The sequence below is a fragment of the Vidua chalybeata genome, chromosome 6, assembly GCF_026979565.1.
Source record: "Vidua chalybeata isolate OUT-0048 chromosome 6, bVidCha1 merged haplotype, whole genome shotgun sequence".
Classification (NCBI taxonomy): Eukaryota; Metazoa; Chordata; class Aves; order Passeriformes; family Viduidae; genus Vidua; species Vidua chalybeata.
In genome coordinates, this window is record NC_071535.1 from 45800960 (window position 1) to 45826199 (window position 25240).

General features: G+C 41.7%; 1 protein-coding gene across 25 annotated transcripts in view; it reads left to right on the plus strand.

The window, feature by feature from the left end:
* Nucleotides 1-25240, plus strand: part of TSPAN4 (tetraspanin 4) — a 411890-nt gene that overhangs the window by 218313 nt on the left and 168337 nt on the right. For 5 of the 25 annotated variants that reach the window (XM_053944942.1, XM_053944944.1, XM_053944945.1 and 2 more), the window contains one exon: nucleotides 9012-9091. The exons of 18 other annotated variants lie outside the window; for them this stretch is intronic. In XM_053944942.1, the coding sequence (XP_053800917.1) occupies nucleotides 9029-9091 (63 nt within the window). In that variant the 5' untranslated portion in view covers nucleotides 9012-9028. Of the gene's footprint in view, nucleotides 1-8517; nucleotides 9092-12438; nucleotides 12464-25240 lie in introns of those variants that run through there. 2 more of the 25 variants (XM_053944931.1, XM_053944955.1) reach the window with 2 other exon arrangements.

A 25240-nucleotide genomic window follows, 5' to 3' on the forward strand; every position in this document is an offset into this window, starting at 1 on the left:
AGGTGATGACTTTAAAGACTAAACAGGTACTTTGGTAGTACCTTTGCAGTGAGCATCCTAATTCAGGCACCAATTATCTTTCATTCTGTATCATTAAAACTCTAAGTTATATCCTTATTTCTGTCCAAACAAAGCCTCTGTGATGAAAGTTAAATAGCATTAAGCACCTTAATAAATAGGGATGAGTTTCTTTTGGTTTTTTTTACACATCTTGAGTTTGCTGAACTAGAGCTTCTGTATTATGCTTTGGTAACTGAATTTAGGTGTGTTTTGCAGAAAGGATATGGCACGTGTTCTGCCTTAAAATTCATTTTGCCTCTTCATTTTGTGTAGATGTACTCTTAGGAACGTGAGTTTACTTACAGATTTTGACAGTGACATATAAAAAGAGCTGAATTGTGGTGATGTGAAGAAGTAAATACAAATACATGGTTTCTAGTGCAGGTGAGACTTTTTATTCCAAAAGAAATTTTTTATTTCAAGCATTAGCACTGTTGTACTCACTAATATACCTATTAGGACTGTAAATCCTAGGCTATTGTTTTAAATTGTTTACTCGTATATGTTTTCTGTTCAAATATGTATTTAAATGTGTGTCTGCTGCTAGCAATCCTCAAGTTATTTTTGACTGTTGACTCTTACAGATACTCAGAATAGCAAATCAAAAAGCCAAAGCTTGTGCTCCTGCCAAGAATTATTATTTTTTTATTTTTTAATATCACAAGCTCCTTTATTTTTGCTTGAATGGTTACAGAGATGTCAAGGATAAGAGATCCACTGCTGTTTACTTTTACTATGTAGGATGATACAACTCTGGCAATTCCATACAGTATTAGAAAATGAAACAATAGCTGTTAATCTTATGTGTAAGAAGATATATGGTCACTTGCATTTTCTTGATACAAGTTCATTACATTTTAATCTCGATATACAATTATCACATAGTGGTTTTGTTTATTATTCCATTTCAAATACTCTTCTAATTTGTTGGAGGCTCTTTTATATTTCAGTTTTTTAATTTTAAACTCTCTCCAACACACCTTTGGATTTTGGAAGGGGAGCCTAAGGGAGCTGTGAGCAAACTGAGGACTTTTGGCTATGAAGAGATGGATGCAGGCCCAGCAGTGCAGCAGCAGAGATCACTTCTCTGGCCAGCCCTGGGGTCTTGGCGTGCTCGCTCACATCCGCTGACTGAGTTGTTGGTAGGAGAGCTCCTCACCCCATTTCAAACCCTGTCCTTTTGGCTGAAGGCACCTCCCAGCCAGCAGACCTGTAGATCAGCAGCCTCAAAGGTGCATGCTCGGGGGAAATTCCTTGTGCTACAGCAGCACATGCAGACTTCAGTTTGATCTGAAGCCTTTGAAACACTGCATTCCTCCTGCTTATGTCCCATCACACTCATGAAAGCATTTAATGTATGCTTACTATTTTAGTACATGAATATCTCAAAGCAGTGAAAACTGTGGTTGAGTACTCAGTTGGAATGGGCTCTCTCTGATTCTTAAATGTGCTGAGCGCTCGCTCGGGTGCCTGTGAGGTCAGTGAGCGCTTCTGGGCCTTCATTGCTTTGGAAATTGAGTTGAAATATGGTTATGTGAACTTCGCTTTGTGCTCATATGCGTGCAAAACCTTAGTCCTGTTTTTAAGGATGCACGACAAGAAGAGAATCCATTTTGAGTCTCCAAGGAAAAAATCCATAAAGATGTTAAAAGGCAGATGTTAGTGAACATTATTGAATCCTTGAGTTTTTCTAAGTCATTGTTTTGTTTTGTCTGTTTCTGCTTTCACAATAACTTTCTCCTTTCATCAGAACTGTGCAGTTTAAAGCTTTTCATGCCTGATTACTTTATACTTGACAGAAAGATCCTGAGTACCACATGTGTGTTTGAAATGGAGTTTCTTTGAAAATCAGCTGATCTCTCAGGTTAGAGAAAGTAACCTGATTTTAAGAAAACTAGTACATAAATTGCATCTGTGCTGGTAGGACCTGCTGACACTGCAAAGATAGGTCTTGACAAAAGTTTTATTTGGGCTACAACTCTTCTTGTATGGCATGTCAGATGGGTTCTTTATTTCTGGTCTTTCATTCTTTATTACTGAGGACATTAGTAGGGAAACAGGCTTTCTGCTTCTTCAGGAATTTGCAGACTGGCACTGCTTGTCTTTCATCTGCAGCAATAATCTTCTCTGTGTAGGGCTCAAATATGTGGAATTTCTGGGGAAACAAGGAATCTCCTTATCCTAAAAATTTTAGTATTTAGTATTTTAGTATTGGACAGAAGAAATCATTAGCAAAGAACATGATGACAAAAACCCAGAAAGCACAAATGGCGAGAGAGCTCTGTGGTGCATGGAGTTCTGGGGGCCAATACCAGATAATTTTTTAAGAGATCTTATTTGTTTAGTCTGACTTGGCACCAGCTATTCTGTGTGTACTTACACTTTCAGCACTGTTTGAACACACAGATGCTCCAGTGTGGGTGAAGGAAATGCCCTTAGCCTGAGTCATGCATGTAGGAATAGCAGTGAGTCTGAATCCACAGGCAGATGTGATGGCAGCAGTTATGCAGATGAGAGCATGTAAAAAGGAATGAGGTTTCTGCAAAGTTACTTTTGCACAGGCTTAAATAAAGAGCATTCCAAATCATACCTAGAATATTTTCTCTGTGTGTGTGATGATGTTATTTCCATAGCAACTAATTAGGTCATAAACCAAAGATCATGACTTCAGGTGACATGTGAGCAGAAGGAGATGAGCTATTAAGTATTGCAGATTTTTTTAAATGCAAATTTCCTCATTTATAAAGGAAAAAAAAAAAAGGAAAGAAAATGAAAGAAACCAAACAAACAACAAACCAACCAACCCTGAAGTCTGCTATATAAGTGAAATTGCTTGTGCCTGGAATGCATTTTCAAAGTTTTGTTGGAGGCATCAGTAAATATTTAATAGGTACAACTGTGAATATTGACAGATTTTTGTATTAGCTGAGGAAATCTCTAGAATGTCTGACTGTGTTCTCCTGCCCATGCAATCCAAGGCTCAACCCTTTCCAGCAACTATAACCTTTTACAGATACTGAAATTGCTAATGGATGAGCAGGGACCCTGGAAATAAAAGGGAAGGTCTGGTTTCTTAGGTATGTGATAAGTTTGAGGTTGCAGTGAAGCATACTATCTTTTGCTTCACTTATTAAAAACATTCCTATTTCTTTTGAAAACAAAAGATTCTAGAGATTTCCTTAGCTTACAGCCCCATGGTCATACTCTTTGAGCTGAAGGACCTACAGCCGAGAGTAGAACTGATGCTGCTTGATTTACCTGTTTCTTAGGGGACTGCTTTAACATATCTGGCGTTTGGTTTGGGAGCTGGTTTTAATGGCTCCCCTCCTGACCCACTTGCACCTTGCTTAAAGTCTTTGGCAACATGTGCAGACTCATTGCACTATGTGAATTTTTAGGAGAGAGCAGGATTTAGGGAGGAAAGCTGTTGAATGCTGCTTGAATTGACCTTGAATGTTTCCATGGATGGGGCATCTACAACCTCTTTGGGCAACTTCCTCCAGTATTTCATCATCTCATTGTAAAAAAAAGATTCCTTATATATATAGTCTGAATCTATTCTCTTTTAGTTTAAAAACATTACCCCTCATCCCATCGCTACAGGTCCTATTAAAAAGCCTGTCCCCATCTTTCTTTAAGCCCCATTTAGGTACTGAAAGGCTACAATGAGGTCTCCCTGGAACCTCTTCTACTCCAGGTTGAACAACCTGAACTCTTTCAGTTTTTCCCATGAGGGAAAGTATTCCAGCCCTCTGATTGCTTTTGTGGCCCTCCTGCGGACCCACTCCCAACAGGTCCATGTCCTTCCTTGAACTGAGGACTCCAGAGCTGGATGTACTATTCTACATGGGCTCTCATCAGAGCAGAGGGGCAGAATCACCCCCCTCAACCTGCTGGCCATGCTGGCCAGTACCCCCAAGTCCCTCTGGGTAGGGCTGCTCTCAATCCCTTCATCCCCCAGCCTGTGCTGATACTGGAGGTTGCCCCAACCCATGTGCAGCACCTTGCACTTGGCCTTGTTGAACCTCACGAGGTTTCCATGGACCCACTTTCAGAGCATATCCAGATCCCTGTGGATGGCATCCCATCCCTCAGGTGTGGTGACTGCACCACTCAGCTTGCTGGCATCTGCAAACTTGGTGAGGGTGTGCTGCATCCCACTATGTCGCTTATGAAGACACTAAACAGTCCTGGGCACGGTTGAGCAGAGACTGAAAACCTGTGGCAGCATGAGGCTGAAATCATATTCTCACTCTCTTTGCTTTGCTCTTTTAGCCATTTATATTCATACAAAATGAATATACAAAAGCAAACAAATCAAAGGCTCCATCACAAGGCTTTTTTTCCTCCTAGCTGAAACAGCCAGCTTGGCCCTGAACTTTGGTTCACCTTCCAGTCAGAAGAGCTGTTTCTCTTAGACTGTTGGAAGAGGTACAGTTTTTATAAAACCTGCATCACTGAATCAAACATAACCAAACAGTAGCTGCAAAGTGCACTGGGTGAAGAAACAAGGGATTTCTCTCCAGGCATGTTGCTGAAGAAAAAGACAGGCAGGGCCAGACAGGTTTGATTAACACTTTTCTGTGGTGATCTCTGTATGTACATGAAATTAAAAAGTTGAGCATTTGGAGTGTATTCATGAGTTGACCACCCTTAGCTGATTTCAGTGCTGTGGTGTGAAGCAAATCTAGTAACTCACAAAAAGATCCCACTTTTGTAGTAATGTTTGATCTTGGTCATGTTGTTCACTGAAGCTACTGGGACTGATGTCACCTGTCACGTGCATGCGTTTGGACACTCCTTTGTTGCAGAACGGGAGCAGTTGTCACATCGATACCCTGTTTTATATAGTGTAGTTCACTAATACCTTCTAGCAGGGTTCTTAAAAATTTTGTTTTGTGGATCACTTCTTAACAAAGTCTACTGAGGTTAGTTCAAAGTGGGTTGTTTCATTAGGAGGATGGAGCAGGTATGCAGAATTTTGAAGACAGTGACAAGAGGCATTAGTAGGGGGAAAACTAGTGCAACTAGTACAACCATGAGACTAAATTAATGAGGAGGTGAATTAGTGCTGCATTTTGTGTGAGCTGAAGGCACTGATGTCTTGTGGTCGTGAGTGTTAAATCATGGAGGAAGAAGAGAAAGTGGTATTCAAAATAATAAGGGAGGTGGTGCGGGGTCTGTGGTGGCTGCAGCTCAGGTGAGGTGCAAAGTGTGGGTTGAACAAGCAGCTGTGTATCTTTAGATGAAAGCTGAGGCTGCTCAGAGAAAGGGTGTGAGGGATAACGCAGTTAAGAGATCTGCTCCTAATGCCCAAACCTTTCACAGTTTATTGCCTGTAGTTCACCTGATGTGAACATTAGAGTGAGACTGCTGCCTCTTCTCTTTCAGGGCCAGGGTTTTGTCTGGAGACAGCGAAGGGTTACCAGCACTCCACTCAAAGTGGCAGGGACAGAGTTGTTATAACCTAAATGGTAGCGTGCCACCAGAATCAATACAAATTGAACCTCTGCTGGCCAGACTGCACAGTGCTTGCTTTCTTGTATAGAGGAATCAATATGAATTGGCCACAGGATGGGAATATAGAGATGTAGCTGGGGAGAGAAAAAAATAGATGTTAAGCACAGGTGAACAGAAGTCACTAGGTCCACGCTGTGATTTTAGGCTCAGTCATTAACAAAAAGTTTTGTGAAAGCTCTAATTTGCCTGTTTTGGGTCACCCTTTAGACACAATGGCCCAGTGATGCAATGCTTCCAAAGTTTATTCTTCTTGGTTCACACATTACTTTATTGTTAAACCGCTTAAATGTCAGCCCAGGCCCCAGCATGCCCTTTCCATTCACTTCACACCAGGGATGGGCAAGAGTAGAGTACACCAGCCCTTCTCCTTTTGTTGATTTCCCTCATGCAGGACATCACTCCCTCATGTAAGCATGTCATCCAAGCTGCAGTTAGGCTGTTGGTGCAACATTGCTTTCTCAAGGATTTCCCATTTAGGCTAGAGATTCTGACTGGGTTTCCTGGTGTGGAAGATTTAATAAAAAAAATATTGTAATGCCTGTTTACTAAATGACTCTGTTTCTAATTAGCTGTTGTTATTGTAATGAGAAAGAACAGCAACTACTTGAGAGCTACATTTTACACTTAAGTGCCTTAAAAAATTGTCATTTCCATGAGATGGGCTACAGGATGATGGTGAAAAGAGGCTGGAGAAAAAGTACCCTTTATTGTAAGAGTTGTGCAGGACCTCAGCCATCCTCACACATTTTCTGCATCTGTCTGAAATATATCCACTGTGTGTTGTTTATTGCTTTTTATTTAAAATAAACATTTAGAAACTCTTCCTTCTACCTTAGATCTTGGCTTTATGAATTATTCCACTCTATTAAGGACTTAATTTTCTTAAGAATTGATGATTCTTGCCTTCAGGAAAGGGGAAGGCAAGTGATTTCTAACCCTTTTCTTATCCAGATAGCAATGAGCTGCCTTTGCGCTTCTGTTGTCTAGTTTACGGTAAATATGCCAAATTCTCCTCTGTTAAATGTGGTACCATGGGCACCCTTGCTAAATAACAGTTATCCGACTTGTCACTGCTTCAGCATAATTTGTGTGCTGAGCTATACCCAGTTTTTCTTTCACCATTTAATATGATGCTCTGTGCACAGGCATTTTTGTATACTGACAGAAAATGTAGAAAATATTTGAATAATTTTTGGGTATCTATTACCAAACTGGACTAGTTGTAATACAGGTGAAGAGAAAGGTTGGAGGCAGAACTGTTTGGTACCACAGGAAAAATTAATAGTATATTGGGAACTCTGAGAACAGATCTGCTTCCATTGGACCATCTTTATGTGCTAGGGAAGGAAGACTCCTTTAAGGGGGCAGAGTTCATATCGTACAGGAAAGGGAGGGGAGTAGAAAATTAATTTTAGAGGTAGGGAAATCAAAAAGTGGAAAAATTTTAAGTCATCGAAGTTACTGAAAAGATGGTGCAGGAGTTATTACCCTTGTGTTTTGTGCTCAGGGTCTTTCTCTCTAAAGCTTGCACCAAGTATGGTCAGTGTATTTATAGTTTGTGGAGGAAATGAAGAGATATAATTAGACTCTTAAGTTTGCAGTTTGTAAATTAACAGAATTAGAGGGTGGTTTTCAGGGGCAAACTGCTTAGGCTATGTGCAAAACTACCTCGTTTTACTTTTACTAATTTGTTCTTTAATTAATTGCTGCCCGTGTCTCTTGATTTATGCTGAGACTGGCAAGATGCTTCATGAAGGAAACCTGTTTTCATCTTGATCAATTCTCTGCTTGACAGGCGTTCTTAAAAAATGTTAGCCAGCCATCTTTTGACGTGGTTTCAGTAGGTTACAGTCAAATTCAAAGGGCAGACAGAGGAGGAAGGCAGAGAGGAGGCAGACAGATAAGGAGGTGGCACACATGGAGACAAGTGAATTACTTGCACAGGGAATTTGGGGCAAAGATGGTAAATGAGTCTTGCTTTCCTGAGTGTTAATATTGTAATTGCCACAGTTTCAGTAAGATTTTTCCATCCCGAAAAAGTTGTGTGTGGCACATTTTAAACTCTTTACTGCCTGTGGGAGCTGTCAGATTTTAGGGAAGTGCTCCCCAGGGTACGGAGCTTGATGCCGATCAGTGCGTTCTGACAGGGGGACAAATGATCTGGCTATACGTGGTGCTGAGTGATGGTTCCGTGGGACTGAGCGAATTAGGAACATCCCGGTGAAGGATCTGCAGCGGAACAAACGAGCCTTCCGGCAAGGGGAGCACGGTCTGTCCTGACCCCGCTCCCCGCGGAGCATCCCCAGCGCTTTTGCGTACGGTATCTTCACAGCACTTACTTATTCCCGTTCCTTTCGGCAGCGCCGCCTGTGTATCCGGGAAGCCCCGCGAAAGCCACCGGGACTCAGGTTCGGGCTCCGCGCGGTTTCGCCGTGCTCAGAGTGTCGGGGCGGGGGAGCCCCGCGGTCCCGGGCGGGGCTGTGAGGGCGGGGTGGGCGCTGGGGCCGGGCCGGGGCGGGCGCGGCGCGGCCGGGCGGGCAGCGCCATTGGCGCGGCGCTCGGAGGAGGGGCGGCCGCGCCGAGAATGGAGCGGCGGGGCTGTCGTGCCACAGGCGCCCGCCGCGGGAACGGGATGCGGGGATGCGCCAAGTGAGCCCGGCGGCGCGGGGCACAGCGATGTGGCCGGCGGGAAAGGGCCACGGCAGCTACTCGCCTTTCGGATAATTCCTGTCTCTGCCGCGGGTCTCGGGCAGCGGCACTCTCTTGTCTGTGTGTGGCATGTGGAGCCGGGGTTTTGTATGGCATTTACGAGCCGAGCGAGGTCACGGTTCCTTTTTTAAAAAAATCTTTGCTCTGGGTACAGTATATCTCTCTCTGATTTTTCATTCCCTGGTAGCGGGGTGGGCCGGGAGGGACGATCGTGACAGTGACGGGAATGTTTACTTGTGCAGAAGTCTTTCTCATGTGGAAGCACGCTGCTCCCTAACTTCTGGCTAAACAGACTTCAGTTCACCAACTTTGCTGCTGCACAGCGCGCGTAACTCCTTGGCAGGATGGCGGACGAAAGAACAGCTGGTGCAAAGCAATAGGGGATTTCTAGCGAGGAGGAGGAAGGAAGATCACCAACCTTTCATCCGACGGCTGTCAGAGCAGCAGGAACGGGACAACTGAAGCCACCATGCGCAGATCCAGCACCGATGAGTCCACCTATCACAGGAGCCCTTCTCTGGACAGCAAGGATTACAGTTTCCCAAATGGCGCCTTCCATCGATACAGCAACATGTATGGTGGCCAGTTTGGGGCTGCCAGCAACTCTTTTTTTGGATTTCATACAAACCCAGGCCCGAAGGCCACCAAAGCTAAGTACACGACCCCCAAGGGAAACAAGTACGTTGTCTTTTACCTGGATCTCTCATTTATTTTTCTCCTAGAACTGAAGAGGTGCAGCATGGCTCACAACTGCCTGCAGTGTATCAAGTATCTAATGTTTGTTTTCAACCTTCTCTTCTGGGTGAGTACACGTTTGGAACCATGAAACAGTTGCTTTTGTGTCTGTTTATTGAGATCAAAGGTGAATTTGTTGCTGCTTTTAAACTTGGGAGTTGAACAAAGTGGTGCCTAGGCTACTGTTTTTGTGGCCTCATTAGTTTGTGTAGATAACCTGCAGGGGGTTTCTTCATCCTCTCATTTCCTGGCCTCCAGCTGCATTTTAAAACTGTGGTAGAAGATAAAAGAGTGTGTTTATAGAGCTCAGTTTCATGAATGTCTTCATCACTTTGTTCCAGTGATAGCTGTACACTTTTTCATGTCCTGATCTTTCATTCTTATATGTGTTTGCCTCAAAAGTTATGCGTAGTCCTAGAGAAATCACTGAGGCCGTTCATGATTGTAAGGTTCAGCACGTGCTTACATCTGTTACTTTATTGCAGATGCCACACTTGGTACATCACAACATTAAAGCCTGTATCAGGAATCTCTAGGTTTCTGTTACTGTCAGTGGTGGGTCCTGGCATTGCCATTTCCTGTTGAAGATGTAAGTGGAGAGAGACCAGAGCGCTCCTCTCTGCTTCTGGGCTGCTACTCTGTGCTAGGAGCTTATCAAATCGCTGTGAGGCAAGCATGTGTCATCATCTTTTTAATAAACGAGGTGGCTGGGCACTTCACTCCCTGTGATGGAGATTAGGCTCTAGCTGGAGACCAGAGAAGCACGGTGGGGGGGACCCACATCACAAATGCTGTTAGTCCTGTAAAAAAGGGAGTAGCATGTTTGCTAGGGCAGCACGGGATTTCTAGTTCAGTGTTTCTTGTCCAGAATCCTATCTGGGAAGGTCTGTTACACGATCCTCAGGAGGTGCTTTTAGAGGGCTTGTTCCTCCCAAGTGGCTTATTAGCATGCTGAGGGAAACAAGGAGTATTGTGAAGTGACACCCCTCCTGTCCCTGCTCTCAGGGAGGGGGTGTGTGTTTGCAGCTGGGTGTTACCGTGCCATGTTACTGATTGTCTGTGCTCTCCCGAGTTGTTGGAGGCACTTGGAGGGCTGTGGGTGAGATGGAGAGAGCTGTTCTCTAGTGTGCGCTGCTGTACAGCTGTTCAAAGGCAGGCATGCTGCAGTGCATCAGAAAACACAAAGTGCAGGCAACTCCTGCTGACCTGAGTCATACCGAGTCAGGATGTGACAAAGTAGTGCAAGTCCCCTGAATTGGCACAGCGCTAACCAGAGCTGTGAAACACAAGGGAGGTTCTCTCTTTGCATCCTACGTGAGTTGGTAGAAAGAGTGTTGTTAAGGCTGCATTCTAACTCTCAAGGCTAACTCTGGTTGTTTCTGCTTCCCTAAAAATCATCTAATATTTATTGCAGCTTACTCCAGAGCTTTCTGAAAAAGACAAACACTATCTTTCTTGCGTTTTTAAGTTCTGTGCCTCTACTGACTATCCTTGGTCAAGATTATAGATAGCACTGACAGTCGAAGTGTGAGCTAGAGAAAAGAAGTAGGGTGCTGGCATTAATAGCTCTTTTCAGGACTGTGCACAGCACTGCTTCAAAGGATACAGGCATTCTGATTTCTCTTGTAATATTCACCTTCTGCTGAAACATATCCATGTGATGAGAAGAGGTACTGCTGCAAGTAATGTGTGTGCATTTACAAAGGCAAGGTGTGTGTATTTACAAAGGCAAGGTTGCACATAATAATTTGTCTTTGGCATGCTTTTCAGTAGGAACACCTTAATGCTTTGGGAGAGAAAGAGAGGTTTCTGTCTCCCCCCTAAAACCATCAGAGCTGCTCCAAGCTATGCTTGGAGGGAGAGAAAAGGTGGGGATCCCAAAAAGAGAATTCCTGTGTAGCAACTGGGCTCTAGGTGAACTGAAGCATATGAGCAGGGGTGTGGGTGGTGTCAAATACTGCAGCACGATCTCTGTTTTGTTTCCCTTTCACATGCTACCTGCACAGCAGGAGTGATGGATGATGATCATGTCCAAATGAGGTTTGCACAGCATGTGGTTGTAATAGATGCAGCTCTTCACCTTCTCACAGTGAAGAAAGTAACTGAAAAGAGATGATTTTTAAAGGTACTGGCTAGCCTCTCCTTAGTAAAAGGAGAAAAAAAAATTCCATTTCTAGTGATGAGAAATCTTAGAATGATCGCAGGTTGATGATGTTATTGTTTTGTTTCTCGTGTTGTTTTCAGTTATCTGACATGTTTTACTTTGTGAAATTAAAGGAAAAGCATCTCTGCAAGAAGATAGGATTTCTCTTTGCATACATGCTCACGGAAGTTTTGCTGGCTCCACCTTTCCTCTCTACCCTTCTCTAGGTAGTTGGTTAGTAACAGGCAATAGTTTAGGTAGGAATTTATTTTTCATGTATTGAGAGCAGTCATTGCATTAAATGAATTAAATGCCTATTATATAGCCTGTTCTTGCTCTTGATTGTTTTGAGAAAATGCTTTGATTTCTGTCAGAAATAATACTTTCATCTTCTTCTTCCTGTTCCTGTTCATTAACTCCACTACATTTTGTGCATCCCTACAGCCTATTTCCCAGTACTTTCAGCTGTCTTTCCCACAGTGTGGCAGAAAACAGTCTTCAGCCCTGTGCAACTCCAGTGGGATTTGTGCTGCCTTTCTGAGGAAAAGATACTTTCTTTACAATACTGGTGAATTTATAGGAAGCAAATTCTCTGATACCTTGATTTTAAATGTTCTTGGCAGGCTTTGTTGGATTAGGTGCTGTGCTCATGCTGTAAAATTTTTAAAAGCTGTCATATAACTGAAAACAGCAAATTTCTCCTCCCCTTTCTGATGGTTAAAGGGAGCACAAAGCTCCTTCACAAGTGTCAGAGGCTGAAGTACCTTGTCAGTGTTGATACTGAATCAGTCCATTGGTACAGTAGACTAGCTGCTATTATTGTAGAGAAAAGAATTGGTTACTCCTAAAATAGCTAATTTCTCCATGAGGAGCCCTGCACAAATTGCTCTTGGTGCATTTGCAGCTACTCTGGGGTATTAAGGTCCTGAAGCGTGGGCAAAACAATATTAAAGAACAGCACTGCTTCTCTAATGGGAATTGCCATTCAGAGGCCATTCCCTGAAACAGCACCAGATGCAGATGAGCCATCATTGTATCACTGCACTCGCTGATTTGTAAGCTCCCAAAATAACTTTTGTCACCTGATACAGAATACTTGCCTGGCTTCATTCATTTTTATTGACTTCGATTTTCATTTGTTGAATTGCTGAACCCTTGAGACTGAAGATCACCTCAGATGGTCGCAGAGCAGAATATTTTTATTTCATAATGAAATATTTTTATTTCTCTGTGACATACCCAGGGAAGAACATTTGTTTTCCACAGTCTCCTCCAGACATCCAGCATTTCTTCACGGTCAGTAAAACAAACTTTTCTCTTTCTGTGCTTTTAATCCAAGGCTCTGGTGCCTTCTTTTCTTTTCTTTTCTTTTCTTTTTTCTTTTGTGAAAAGGGTGGGATATATCCTAAAGGCTGAGAGAATTCTGTAGAGAGAAAAACATCATTCCCTTAATCCCCTTGATTTATGCAGCATCCCTACTTGTTTCAACTTCTAGCTCCCAAACCTTCAAGACTCAAAAAAGGAAATTTATGAACTGCGCTTGTGTTGCCAGTGGCTTGTGCTTTCCTTAGATCCTGTGCTAGGGAAAACTACCTAGAGAGGTAGCAGTTTGCCCTTCAAATAACTGAATAGCTATAGCTGACTCTTCAGGTAAGGCTTTAACCAATAGAAAAATGTAACAGCAAAATGCTGTTGTTAGAAATCTAGTTATACAGAGGAGATGGCAACAAAAAGAAAGGAGGCAAGGAAGTTTATTATTTGTCAAACTTCCCATTAGTTATTTCTGTGCATGTGTCTCCTTTCCATTGTTAAAACATACTACATTTGTATGTACTACAAAGCAGTCAAAGCTCTTAAAACTTTTTTTGTAAAAGCTCTAATTTCATCGAGTCGGTTCCCAATGACACAGAGTAATAGTCTCTGCTCTCTTGAAAACTTGGGAGTTGCCATCTGCTGGACACACTGTGGCTGAAATGAGCAGCTGGAGCTCTGCTTTCCACCTTCCTGGATGAAGAGGTGAGGCAAGGCACTTTGCTTTCTTTTGCCATTTGGTCCATGTTAAAATTCCCAGCTGATACAGCCCTGGAAATGCTTTATCTTGGCTTGTGAGACACAAAATGCAAATCTGAATTGTATGGAAACACAGAGCCAAGGAAGTGGCAGGTAGCCCTAGTGAATGCACCAGGATCTGTGTGGGAAAAACCCCAAGAACCTGCTTAATCTGATTCTAGGGTCCAGCTCTGGGTCTCTTCCTCTGTCTTTGTTGCTGCCATGAGTTTGTGGACTACAGTTTGAGAAGCTCTGCACCAATGAGTACTCCTGGCCTGGTGCGCTGGTAATACTGCCAACATTACTCACATTTAATTAGAAGGAGAGGAAGTAATGAAAATGCGACATCACTCATTACTGGCATTGTTTTATTTCCTTGCACTCCAGTGGCACAGGTTGTCTTGAAAGAACTATGCAAATGTTTATAATATGTGGAAGACTGACTGCGCAGGACAGCTGGAGAAGGGAGCAGCTTGGTCTGAAAATGCACCATGGGGTACTGGATTGTGTTCAAGTGATCCTGGCCAAATTTGGCCAGAGGGTGAAGCTAGAGGGGTGTCTCTTCATTTCACTGTACCTTGTTGGGAAACCATCTGACATTATTAGCTTGAGAAGAGCTGTTGGCTGGAAGGTGGAGAATTATGTAAGAGAAACAGCTAATTTCATTGAAGTGGATTCCTTTTCCTTCATCTGCATCCTCCACCAGTCAGCTGAATGAGACTGATGGTTAAAACAGCCAGAAGCTCTACAGATTGTTAGTGGCTGAGGACAGCAATCATTTTGTGGTTATACTTGGCTGCAGTCTTAAGTTAGTGGAAAAAGAATTACCAATAGAGCAGTAAGCCATTTTGAAAGCAGGTCCCCCATTTCATTATCATTATGTGCAGATGTTCTTCTCTGATGGGTGAGGGCTGCAGATCATCCCATGGAGCTGAGCTTGCCAGTTGCAGCTGCTGGGTGCCCTTCTGCACACCTCAGTCACATCCCCACCAGCTGGGTGCTGCTCTGAGAAGAAAGTTTGATTAAAAGTCAGGCTGTGTGTTTTCAAATGTGTGAAAGGTGGATAGTGACAAACAAAAGCCTGATTAATCAGCAAAGCAGACTTTGCTTCTGTGTAATTAAAACATGGGAAGTTTACTCCAGAATGTAATTTTCTCTAGCTGCCTCTGAGTTTCTGATTCTCCTTTGTTACTTGCCCCTTCCAGAAGCTGCTCAGTCTGATTGACATCTTTCTGAGGGTTCTCTGAGGATGTATTTTTGAGGAGCATAGCCTTTAAAGAAAAGAGAGTTATTTGATGTGGGAATTACAGACTTTAAAAAATGCCATTTTCAGGAGAAGCAGAACTATTGAGGGCTGATCTCAAGTGTGAGAGAGAGATGAATGTATTACCTGATGTGTGATTTGTATGGGCACTAATTAGAGCTTTTTCCACAGTGGCACTATTCGTACACTCCCTCTGCTGTGTGGGTCCTGATGTCTAATAGGGACTAAGGATCATGCTGGAGTCATATCTCCCAGGGAAGGGATTGCTAAGGGCTACATTTGCTATCTAAATGCATACTTTCTGAAAACTTTTAAGAAGTTAATGACTTTAGAAGAATGCATATTTGTCAGATCAGGCTAACAGTGGGAAATGGGCTCATGAGTTATTCATGGGATACTAAGCTAACACAGTCCTTTTTCATAATCTTTTTCTTAGGAAACCGGGTTCAGAAGGCTGTTAGAGGAAAATAGAGGAAAAAAGTTACTTTAAAGTTGACCATATAATAGATACCATTTTCAAATTGCTTACTGCTTCTGTTGCTCAAGACAAGAGCAGTTTCATAGCATTAGGTATGTTTGCTATCATATTGATAAGTAGTGAGTAGACCCCACAGGATATGGCCATGTTGCAGGAGTGGACAAACTGGCCTCTTTAAAGCAGTGAGGCAAAAGGCTGCAAACATAATTCCCTCTTCTGGACAGTGACAGCTATTAAATCTATTGCAGCCAATACTTCGACCTACACAGAGAAAGAAAAGAGGCAGGTAATAATTTTTATCATTATTCCACTTCCTTCTTTTCTTGGCTTGAAGACTTTTGAAGGCTAGCCAGTTCTTTCTTACACAGGATTTCTCATCACTGGGGCTATGATCAAATAACTGTTACAACATATGCTGTCACCTCATAGTTCATTCTGCCCATGTGTTACATCCCTTTCACCCCCTTTGGGTCTTTATTTTAGAAGAAAAACCCTCTTACCTTTTGGCCAGGGTATTGTTTGCAACTCTGTATCTACAGAGTCTACAGGAGGATGAAATCCCAGTCTCATTTTCTCTCCAGACACTATTTTTAAATCATTATAGCTGTTATGACTACAGTGTGATTTATTTATTTTAGAATGTAATTTTTGGCTAAGGTTGCAAATCCGTACAAGTTTGAATAATATACACTATCTATATAAAATGTATAAAGACACTTTTTTTTTCTGTTATGTTTAGTGTAAACTGAGCACTGCAGGGTCAGAAATGAAATCTGGTGTTGGGTGGAATGAATTCTGCATATTCATGAAGATTGGAGACAGTAAATTGTGTTCTTAGTACTGTCCTGTAATTGTTTCTATGGGAAATGTTAAGCCATCACGAGATGCAACATAAGTAAATGAAATTGAAATTGCAGCCTGTAATTAGACTGTCATACTGAAACACATCTTCAGTCTGTCTTCAGTATTAAACCCTCTACTCCAAAAGACCCTTCCTGCCTGTGTAAAGTGTGAATGCATGCAGAGCCTTATAACATGTTTCAGCTGAGGCTTGTTCAAAGATAACACTGAACATTTGGAATAGTGGTTTGAATGAGGCACAAGGTTTGATATAAAATGACAAAGGACCAGAATGGCTTGGCCTTTTAAGTTTTTATACACAGACCTTCAAATCTTTCGGATGTTTGTTTTGTTGAGTTGGTTAGTTGTGGCTTTTCTTCCCCCTGCTTGCTTTTCCAGATTGCTCACATAGCCCTTTTTACTCTTTCCTTGACCATAGCAACTTTATTTGTTCACAGGTACTTTAAACAGAGTGCAGTTGCAGCAGGTATTGATCTGTGTCATCTTAATGTTGGAGTCTCTCTGAGCTGTATGGTTTTGAGTGAGTCTTACATACACACAAAGTTGCACACTAGATAGCAGCCAGCAGCTGCTGTGGCAGAATTGGTGGCTCCAACTTGTTTTAGACTTCCTCCTTCTTTTTCAACTGCCAGTTGTTTTATCCTTGCTGTCTTACACAACTTTTAGAAGGGAGAGCACAGAGAAAATGTTATATTCTCAGTAAATGCATTTATTCACTATATGAGCACCAAGACTAAGTTCCTCTTTGTGCTGCTACACTTGGAAAGGCTCAATGGCCTCCTCTATAGGAGGCAGTCCTGGGCTTCAGAAGTTCTAAGGGTTTTTCCCCCCCTTCCATGCTGTGCTCTCCCATTAGTGGTACTTGCAATTTCCAATCTTGTCACAGTTCCTGGGACAAGCTGGAAGTCACCTGTAGTAGTGGCAGGGCTGCACATCTCCTTGGCAAGCACCATACATGAGTGTGTTTGGTTTTGTTGAACATTTGGATTCTTCTCTAGGTCATCTTGCTATAGAGCATTTCTGTGACATTGCTGACATACTTTACTCCCTCAGTATTCACCACTGACTGTTTTGAAGGTGTATAACTGGGGCAGATGGACTTATGGCTCTTCTATAAAACATAAAAGAGAGCTCCAGTTTGTTGTGAATTGATGAAGCATTCAAATAATTTCTTGGTTTTCTTTCAGTAACAATTTTTTAATATCCCTCTTTCTCCAGTAGAAGCCAGAACTTTAGATGTGGTTATTTGTGGCCAGTTTATTACACTGCTTTTGTCTTAAAGTCCCTCTATAAATTAAACTTCAGTTGTATGCTATCCACCACATTGCTCCTGACAAGTTTGTAAATGTTTGTAAACAGACTGCCTTCCTATTGGCCAGTTGAACATTTGTACTCTTGTTCTGTAAGTCACATTCATCCAAGGTTGTAGGATAAATTGGTTATTTATGTCTCAATAAATCTTTTCACTAATTCATCTGGAGCAGCCTGGAAAGGAGCTGAGGGTGACATATTCAATACCATTTTCTTGAACAAAATAACTGGAACTCTGGATATGAATTGAGTTCCACTGCCACTTTGCAGTCTGTTAAAAGTTCCAATCATTGAAGGTCAGAGTTTTAATACAGCTACCATCTGCTTTGTAGTTTTTAATGCAGAATACTTAGTAGTTTTAGAATGACTTTGTAAACTAAAATAAAGAAGACAGGAGTGGTCAATGCTGCCACTGCCAAAAAATACACTAAAGCATCTTTGGACATGAAAAAGCAGATATTATTTCATTGTTTATTCACAGGTCATTTCAGGACCTCTAACCACAAGACATTTTCACTTTTGCAGTGAACTAGTACTTTCCTTGTGTTTGCAAGCCCCAGAATGTATAGTAATAAAAATCTGGTGTGAAAAAGGAGAGACCCTGAGAGCTTTATGGCTCTTCTTTCAGTGCAAAGAAAACCAATTTGAGTGTGCATGAGTCCATTCATCAGCCATATGTATTATAACTAATAAGAGCTCATTTTCAAGTTTACATGGCTCCCTGTCCTTTGTCAGTAGTGGGATTCAGTTTGTACCATGGAGAATGTGTTGCCTGTGTCTTGTGCTGCTTTGGTGCCCCTGCCCTCCCCTCCCTGGCAGATGTGCTGAGGGATCTCCATGTGCCTCTCGGTTGGGGTGTTAGAGCTCGGTGTTACAGCTGGAGCATGCAGCTGCACTGCTTCTCTTCAGTCAGGCTTTTCCTGGTACTCCTTACTAGGGAAAGCTGAACCTAGAGGTAAACACAATCGCAATGCTTTTGGTGGCCAAGCTGGGGAGTGTCTTTAATATTTCTGGCTAAACTCTTTCATCCCTTTTCCTTGTCAGCACTGTTGCATTCTGAAAAGCCATAATAACATGGCAGCAAACAATATGTGTTTCAGGGGGATCATAGAGCAGATAAAATTACTGCTCCAGTGCCACAGGGAGGTCTCAGATTCAACTCAGAGGCAAAGAAACAGTGTACTAAGTTAGGATCTATTTATATGAATAAGCATCATCAAAACCCTATGTGTAATTTATGATTACTTCTGTTTTTATTATTTGGGTAAATTTGCAGGACCTGAAACATTTTTACCATACTCTCAGCAGTCTGTCCCCTTGATTATGCTCTTGTGTGTTAATTACAACACTTATCCCTTCTTTCACTCCAATTTCCCTTTGTAAGTATGTTTTAGGTAGATAATTCTTGGCGAAACATCGACTAACAGTCACCGAGAAAAACATCCTGTACCTAAGGAGAGCATGTGTCTCTACTTACGGCACTGGTTAAATTTTAATCCTGAAAAAACACAGACTGGACAATCCCATGGTGTTTTCCACTGCTGACACTAAAGGGATGCTTCAGTACTCCAGTAAAGCCTTAGATGAAATTCTTGCATTTTCTAAGTACTGAATTTCTTTCTGCCTTCATTTCTCAGCAAATACTAAGTAGGATTTCAAGATTAAGGCTCTGGTCTTTCATCAAACACAGGTTTTGTTTTTCTTTGATTTCTTAGCTACTGGTACCTTTCTCTTAAGTTCTACTTGCTCTACCCAGAAGTTATTATTTTCAGGCTGGAGCTTGGAAATACTTCATTTTTTGTCACTGCAGTTGAAATTTCTCTCTCTAGAACAATATCCAACCTATTCAGTTCCTAACTTATTATTTTTAGCACAAGCTGCTGACGGTTACACATGGGCTTCGCTGCAATAGCAGTGTGCATTTCCCTATGCATGTGTTGGGAGCTCTCCCTTTGCAACCAAATCCATTTTAGTAACTCCATAATTCTGATGTGAAATTATGAAAACAGCAGAAGGCCCTTCAGTATAAATCTTACTCCATCTAGCTGGAGGAGTATATATGTCTGTCTGTATATAGTACTTTGTTGTCCCCTGGGCTTGGCACTTGTACCCTGTTTTCCATGGGCTCCAAATATAACTGGCCAAATAAGAAGTACAAAATTCTCTGGCACATTCTTCTTCAGCTGGTTGTACTTTCTCATGTCACTCTATTTCTTTCTGAAATAATATTATTTTAACAACTTCTTTATAGATTTCCACTTTTTAAATTTCTTACAGGGTTTAGCTTTGACTCAAGCTTCATTTGTATTATGAAATTGTTTGTGACACTGCAAGTACACCATGACATTTCTCTGTTCATGGCATGCTTTTGTTCAGGAAACATTCAAGTGATGATATTGCAGCTCCCTGGCATAGACATAAAATGAGAAGTTACTAAGCATAAGAAAGAAAATACAAGTTGAAAGCAATAAGGGGTGTCATACTGTAAACCATTTGGTGCAGCATGTGCACTTGTCCACATCATATGGCTGAGCCAGCTGCACAAATGCTCCATATTGCTGGTGAGGTCTGAGCCAGGCCTTCATGCTTCAGAGTCACATTTGATGCCATCAGTACCTGTTTTTTCATTGCTTCCCTTTGCTTATTGTTTGTGAGTTAATCCTATTTGTGCATCATCTCATTTTGTCATAACTGGCAGTGCTTTGTTAATTTTTTTTATTTCAGCCACGTGTTGAGCTTTGGAGATCTTTCCCCCTCCTTTATTATGTCTATAAAAGTGTAAAGGCTCTGTGGACACACAGTGTCAATGGGCTGGGAGCTCTGTAGGATTCACATAGTCTTGGCGCATGCTTTGCTGTCTGCTGATGTAACAGGAGCTGTTAGGTTGCACAGCAAGTTACAGGCTTCAGTTCCCAGTATGCCCAGTGAAACAGCCCATCTTTTTCTCATCACAGACATCATTAGTGGCTATGGACTGTTTCAGTTGCCCAACAGAGTTGTTAAATCTTCCCCTTGTTTACCAAACAGGTCCATTTTCCCCAAGTATCAGTCCAGTTTAACTTGTATTCTGACTATGTGTCAGGTTTCTCACAGATGGCTGCACACAATAATTTTAGTTGCATTTTTTGTTTTGTCTCTGCAGCTTCACCAGCTCTGTTATGTTTCTGAATTAGGCTCTTGCCCCTATTGCCAAATGCTTTATCCTTTCTTTCTAAGCAGTATTTGTAACGTGGGGAAGCTGCAGGGGCACAGCTAGTTTCCCTACAGCTGTGCTGTGTTAATTAGCTCCAAACCTTTAAGCCTCAGCTACCCATGGACTATACTGCAAAGTTTATGTGGCTTCTGCTGCCGAAGACAAGGCAGGCAGTGCCAGAGGGCTCAGATGGTGCTCCAAAGCTGCACGGAGCTGTCCAGCCTGGAGCTCCTGAAGCCCGGGCGCGGGTACTGTACGGTTCCTCCTGCAGGAGGTGCGGTGGGGCAGCAGGGATGCCCATGCCAGCATTGCTTAAGGGAGGGGTTTCAGTGTCCTGGCTTGCAGGCTGGAGACATGTCCTTGTGCCAGTCCATACATACCTCTACCTCTGCACAGGGAATGGTGAGAAGGAGAGGGAAAAGAGCCTCTCTGTGGGGTTGCGGTTACAGGATCAAGCACAGCCTTGCTCGTCTTGGCACTGCTGTGACCAATGGCATTTGCACGTGAGGCTTTGGTGGGAATGTGGAGGGGTGCACTGGTGTATGCCAGTACTGTGGAATGAGGCTGTTCTCCAGCATATGAAGAGGTAGGTTTCATCAGGAAAAGCTGAGTTTTATAAAAAGGGACAGTAAGAAGACCTTACAAGTTTATCAAAGTCCTGGACACATTTTCTGAGATCTCCAGAGCCTTCCAAAAGGTTTGAAGAAGCTTTGTTTTGACAATTCAATGATGCTGATGATTTTGTCCTGGCCTGGACGAGCAGATGCTTGAAAGAAACCCACACAGAGCTATAGGAAACAACAGCTGGATGTTCACCTCAGACATACTCTTGTTTTGTGTGAAATGTAGAATCATTTGTTTTATCTAAACCATTTCATCACTGCATGCGTGTGTGTGCATGTGTATGAGAGAGTGAGATAACTGAGTTTTTGTGAGTGGGTGTTCAGTTTTGGCTAACAAGATCCTGTTTCACTTAGAATTTGGAATAACAAGTGACAGCAGTGGAACTTAGAGATCCCTCAGGTTTGGAAGTTATAATGATTACACCAAAACAGTAAGTGCATATATTGGGACACGTGTATTTTGTTCTAGAGGGGAAATACACATTAAGTTATATCAATATTTAGGGATATTAAGAGAAGATCATATACATTTTGATTAAATACATAGTACAAGTTAAGAGATGAGAGGCACTGTGTATATATAAGAGGGGTATAATACAAGGTAATTATTTTACCAAGATCCATAGATGATGGAATAGGAAGTCTCAGTAGACTTTTTTGGTAGGTTACATTTTAGGGAAGGAATTCACAAACCGGGCTATTTACTTACTGTTGCTTCTTTGAAACTCTTTTTGATAAAGTAGAAAATTAACACTAATGTTACTGGGGAAGTCTCAAAAGATTTAAAACAAACAATTTCCCTTTCTATCCAAATAAAAACAATACCTGAGGCATGAAAAGAAATGCTTTTGTTCTCAGAAAACCACTTGAGCAATATCATCAAAGCAAATCCTTGTTTCTATATAGTTGCTCTAAGATCAATACAGTGAGCTCTGCATAGGCCTCTGCAAAGCCACCATCACCATGTATGTGCTGCAGGACCCAGTGCACATCTCCCTCACTGGAGAGTCATTTTGCTTGTGTCAGCTTGACTGCAGGTCATTAACTGTACAGTTCTGTTGTCTAATACAGACACTGCTTTTAAAACTTTGAAGGAGATTAAATAAAAAACAGTAATATTTTAGACTGGCTTTGCTTACAGGGTTTTCTTAATTTAAATTTCTGCTTAAAATTAAATGTATTATTTTAAAATAATTCTTATCTATAAATTGGGAAAAGATTCAGGAGAGCAGAAGTTTTAGTCTTTTGAAAAACAATATGTCCTTACAAAAGCAATTATCTAGCAGAAACCATTCCAGGCTATTAGGTGGTTAATAGCTGTGCCAGAAGAGAAAAAAATTGTCAGACGTTATAGCTGGAAGTGAAGGCATTCCAGAAGAGTTGTGCTTTGAGTCTGTGTCATTTAGAGTGTACAATTATATATGTACAGTAGGAGGAAGAAAAAAAGGGGATGCTTGAAGAGCCTGTTTTTCTTTAACTTCTTCAAGCTGTTGTCACTTTTGGTCATTGATTACTATATAATTTCTATGATTGGGAATGACTGAATCATCCACACTGGAGAGATTTTGTGATAGTGACAGTTTTGAGTCTGGTGTCTTCAAAAGGGCTAATAAGACTTAAATATCTGTGTCCTGTTGAATTTCTATTATGGCTGAACATGGTTTGAGTCCTTTGAAGTTTTATTTCAAGTCTGTCCTTTGCCTGCAGAAGACAGGAGGAGCTTTGCCCTTGAATAAGGCAATAGTGGCATAAATTCGAGGAAGAGGGTCCTCACCTCTCTTGTTTCAGACTCGTGATTCTCTTAGCAAATGTCAAGCCTGAGCAGAAGTGTTAACCACGTTGTGTGTGGTGTCATATAATCCTGGATTTATGTGAAAGGCAGAAGGCTGAAGCAGTTTCAGTGGTCTTGGATGCTCTGCTTCTAATTGTCTGCTTAAATCTCTTTTTTCTAGTGAGAAAAGTCCTGAGAATGGCACAGCAAGACTAAGTTTTCTTTTAACACTGTGATAACCTTTTGTCAGATTGCATTTAATTTTCACCTCCTACCTCTGTGCCTACTGCTGCACCTCACATTGGGTTTGTTTTCATGAAAACTACAAAATAGGCTCTGCTTAAAAACAGCTGCAGAGGGCTTGGGCTTTTTGTGTCTTGAATAATTTTAGTAACTTTTGTAATCTGAGAAGAATATATCTGCAATCTCACAAATTACCTACAGAGAAATACTGCTCCTGCACTGTCTCTATAGGTGCTGCTGGGCTGGCAGGCATCCTCTTACCCCTCCACAAGTCTCTGCTTTGGAACTTGCCCTTTCTGACCTCTGTTTTTGCTCTTTTGCCTCTGTTGGAGATTTACTCTGTCTCTGCAGGCACAAACTGGTGGGTTTGTTCTTTAGATGAATATTGCATGAATATTGTTGTGTAGACAATGTTAACAGGGATATTTTGGTATTATTTTTTCTTACTTCATTTGTATAGATTGTACCTTCCTGAGATTTGAGAAGAAGCACCTCGGACCATTGACTGGAGGACCTGTGTCTCCCTAAGATGATTTTATCACCAAGGAAATATTAATGAGCTGTCTCTTAAGTTTTCTGCTCTGCTCTGGTTATTTGTCCCTAATTGTTAGGTGCTCTCTTCTGAGAAGCTGAAACTTGCTGTCTGCTTCTTTTGAAAATATTATTAATTGAGCAGGAAGTTTTATTACTAGCTTGAACTTTATAGTTGCCCTTGACACTCCAGAAGGTTTGTGCAGTGATCTAGTTATTGTTTATACATGACAATCTTTTTAATTACATTTGATTCTAAGTTCTTAACTGTTCCTTCTAATCTACTACCTGTAAGCCTGAAAGAAGGATCATACAACTGGGCGAGTTTAATTCTGCTGTCAGGCAGAGCTGAATAAACTATTAAAAATGTTTACTCATGAGTTAGTTGACCAGGTTCATAAAATGTGAAAGCAGCTCTACAGAAACAATGTAAAATGTAGCATGAATTTGGAAACTTCTGCACTTACTGTGTTTTAGAGGAGCACGTGCCTGTTAAAGAGCATAGCAGACTCAGAGGGACAGAGGCAGCAACACTGTTGTATTTTGAGTGAGACTCTAACAGGTTCTTAGTTTTGATCTCTTGGCAACATTTGGTATAAACAGAATTGAAGGCGCTTTTTATTTTTCTGCAAGTCAAAGTGGTTGGTAATGTGCCCAGGGCAGCTTCCATTCTGCCTCCTATGGGATTTGTGTAATTTTTAGAAGCTATGGATCATTTGGTTGAGAAAATTATTTGTCTTTGAAGGGTTACACATGCCATTTCCTATGGAGCATTCTTCCCACTTCTTATAGTGGTATCATATCTGATGGAGGGGCTATGGACGGTGATACCAGACCACACTCCTGTAGTTGCACATATGATGCTGCTTTGATTACTGAGAAATTATGTCACCACCCAGGGCTGTTGGAGCCGTCACTCATTGTCTGAAGAAACTTGTGAGTAGCAGGAAGATCTCAAGCATGTCCAGGCTTAGGTGTTGAGGAAGTAAGGAAGAACAGGAATGCTGATGCCCAGATTTGGAATTTGCATGTGACATTCACACTTTAAAAGTGTAATTTTGATTTGTGTGTCTTACAAAGCACTCTTCTTATTTATCATTTTCAAACCTTTAATCAACAGTACTTAGCATAGTTTTTGCCTGCACTGTGATTTCCTCTCAGCACATTACTGAGGAGAACCAGTGCCACTGTTGTAATCTGCTAACTGCTCAGAACTGCCTTGATTCTGTGACTTCTACCCAGCATTTTTCCTACTGATTACAGCTTCTCCTTCTATTCTTTAGGGAAGAGATCCTAAAGAAGGATTGCTACTGATTCTGCCTTTGCAGAAGTGGCCACTCCTCTGAATGTCTCCCTTCTCTTTGTTGCAGGAATTGAGCTAAACATTTCCTTTGGATGGTTTTATTGCAACTGATTTTTAGCATTGTTATTATGATTTTTCTGCATCCACATCAGCTCTATCCTCAACCTATTCCCTTTTATTTTTGTGGCATTGATTTTTCATCACACAAGCATTACTGCATTTGATTGGACAAGTGTTCTCTTACCTGAACCCTGTGTCAGACATCTTGGAAGAAGATGCAGAAAGCCTAAAATGGGCAATTATTCCAGATTGTTGATGGGTATCCTAACTGGGAATGTTAAGAACATATGTATAAAGCCCAGAATGGTGTTTCAGTTCTCTTGAAACCAGTGTGACTAATTCCACAGTTTCCAGTAAGATCTGGGTTTCACTGGCATTTTCTGCTT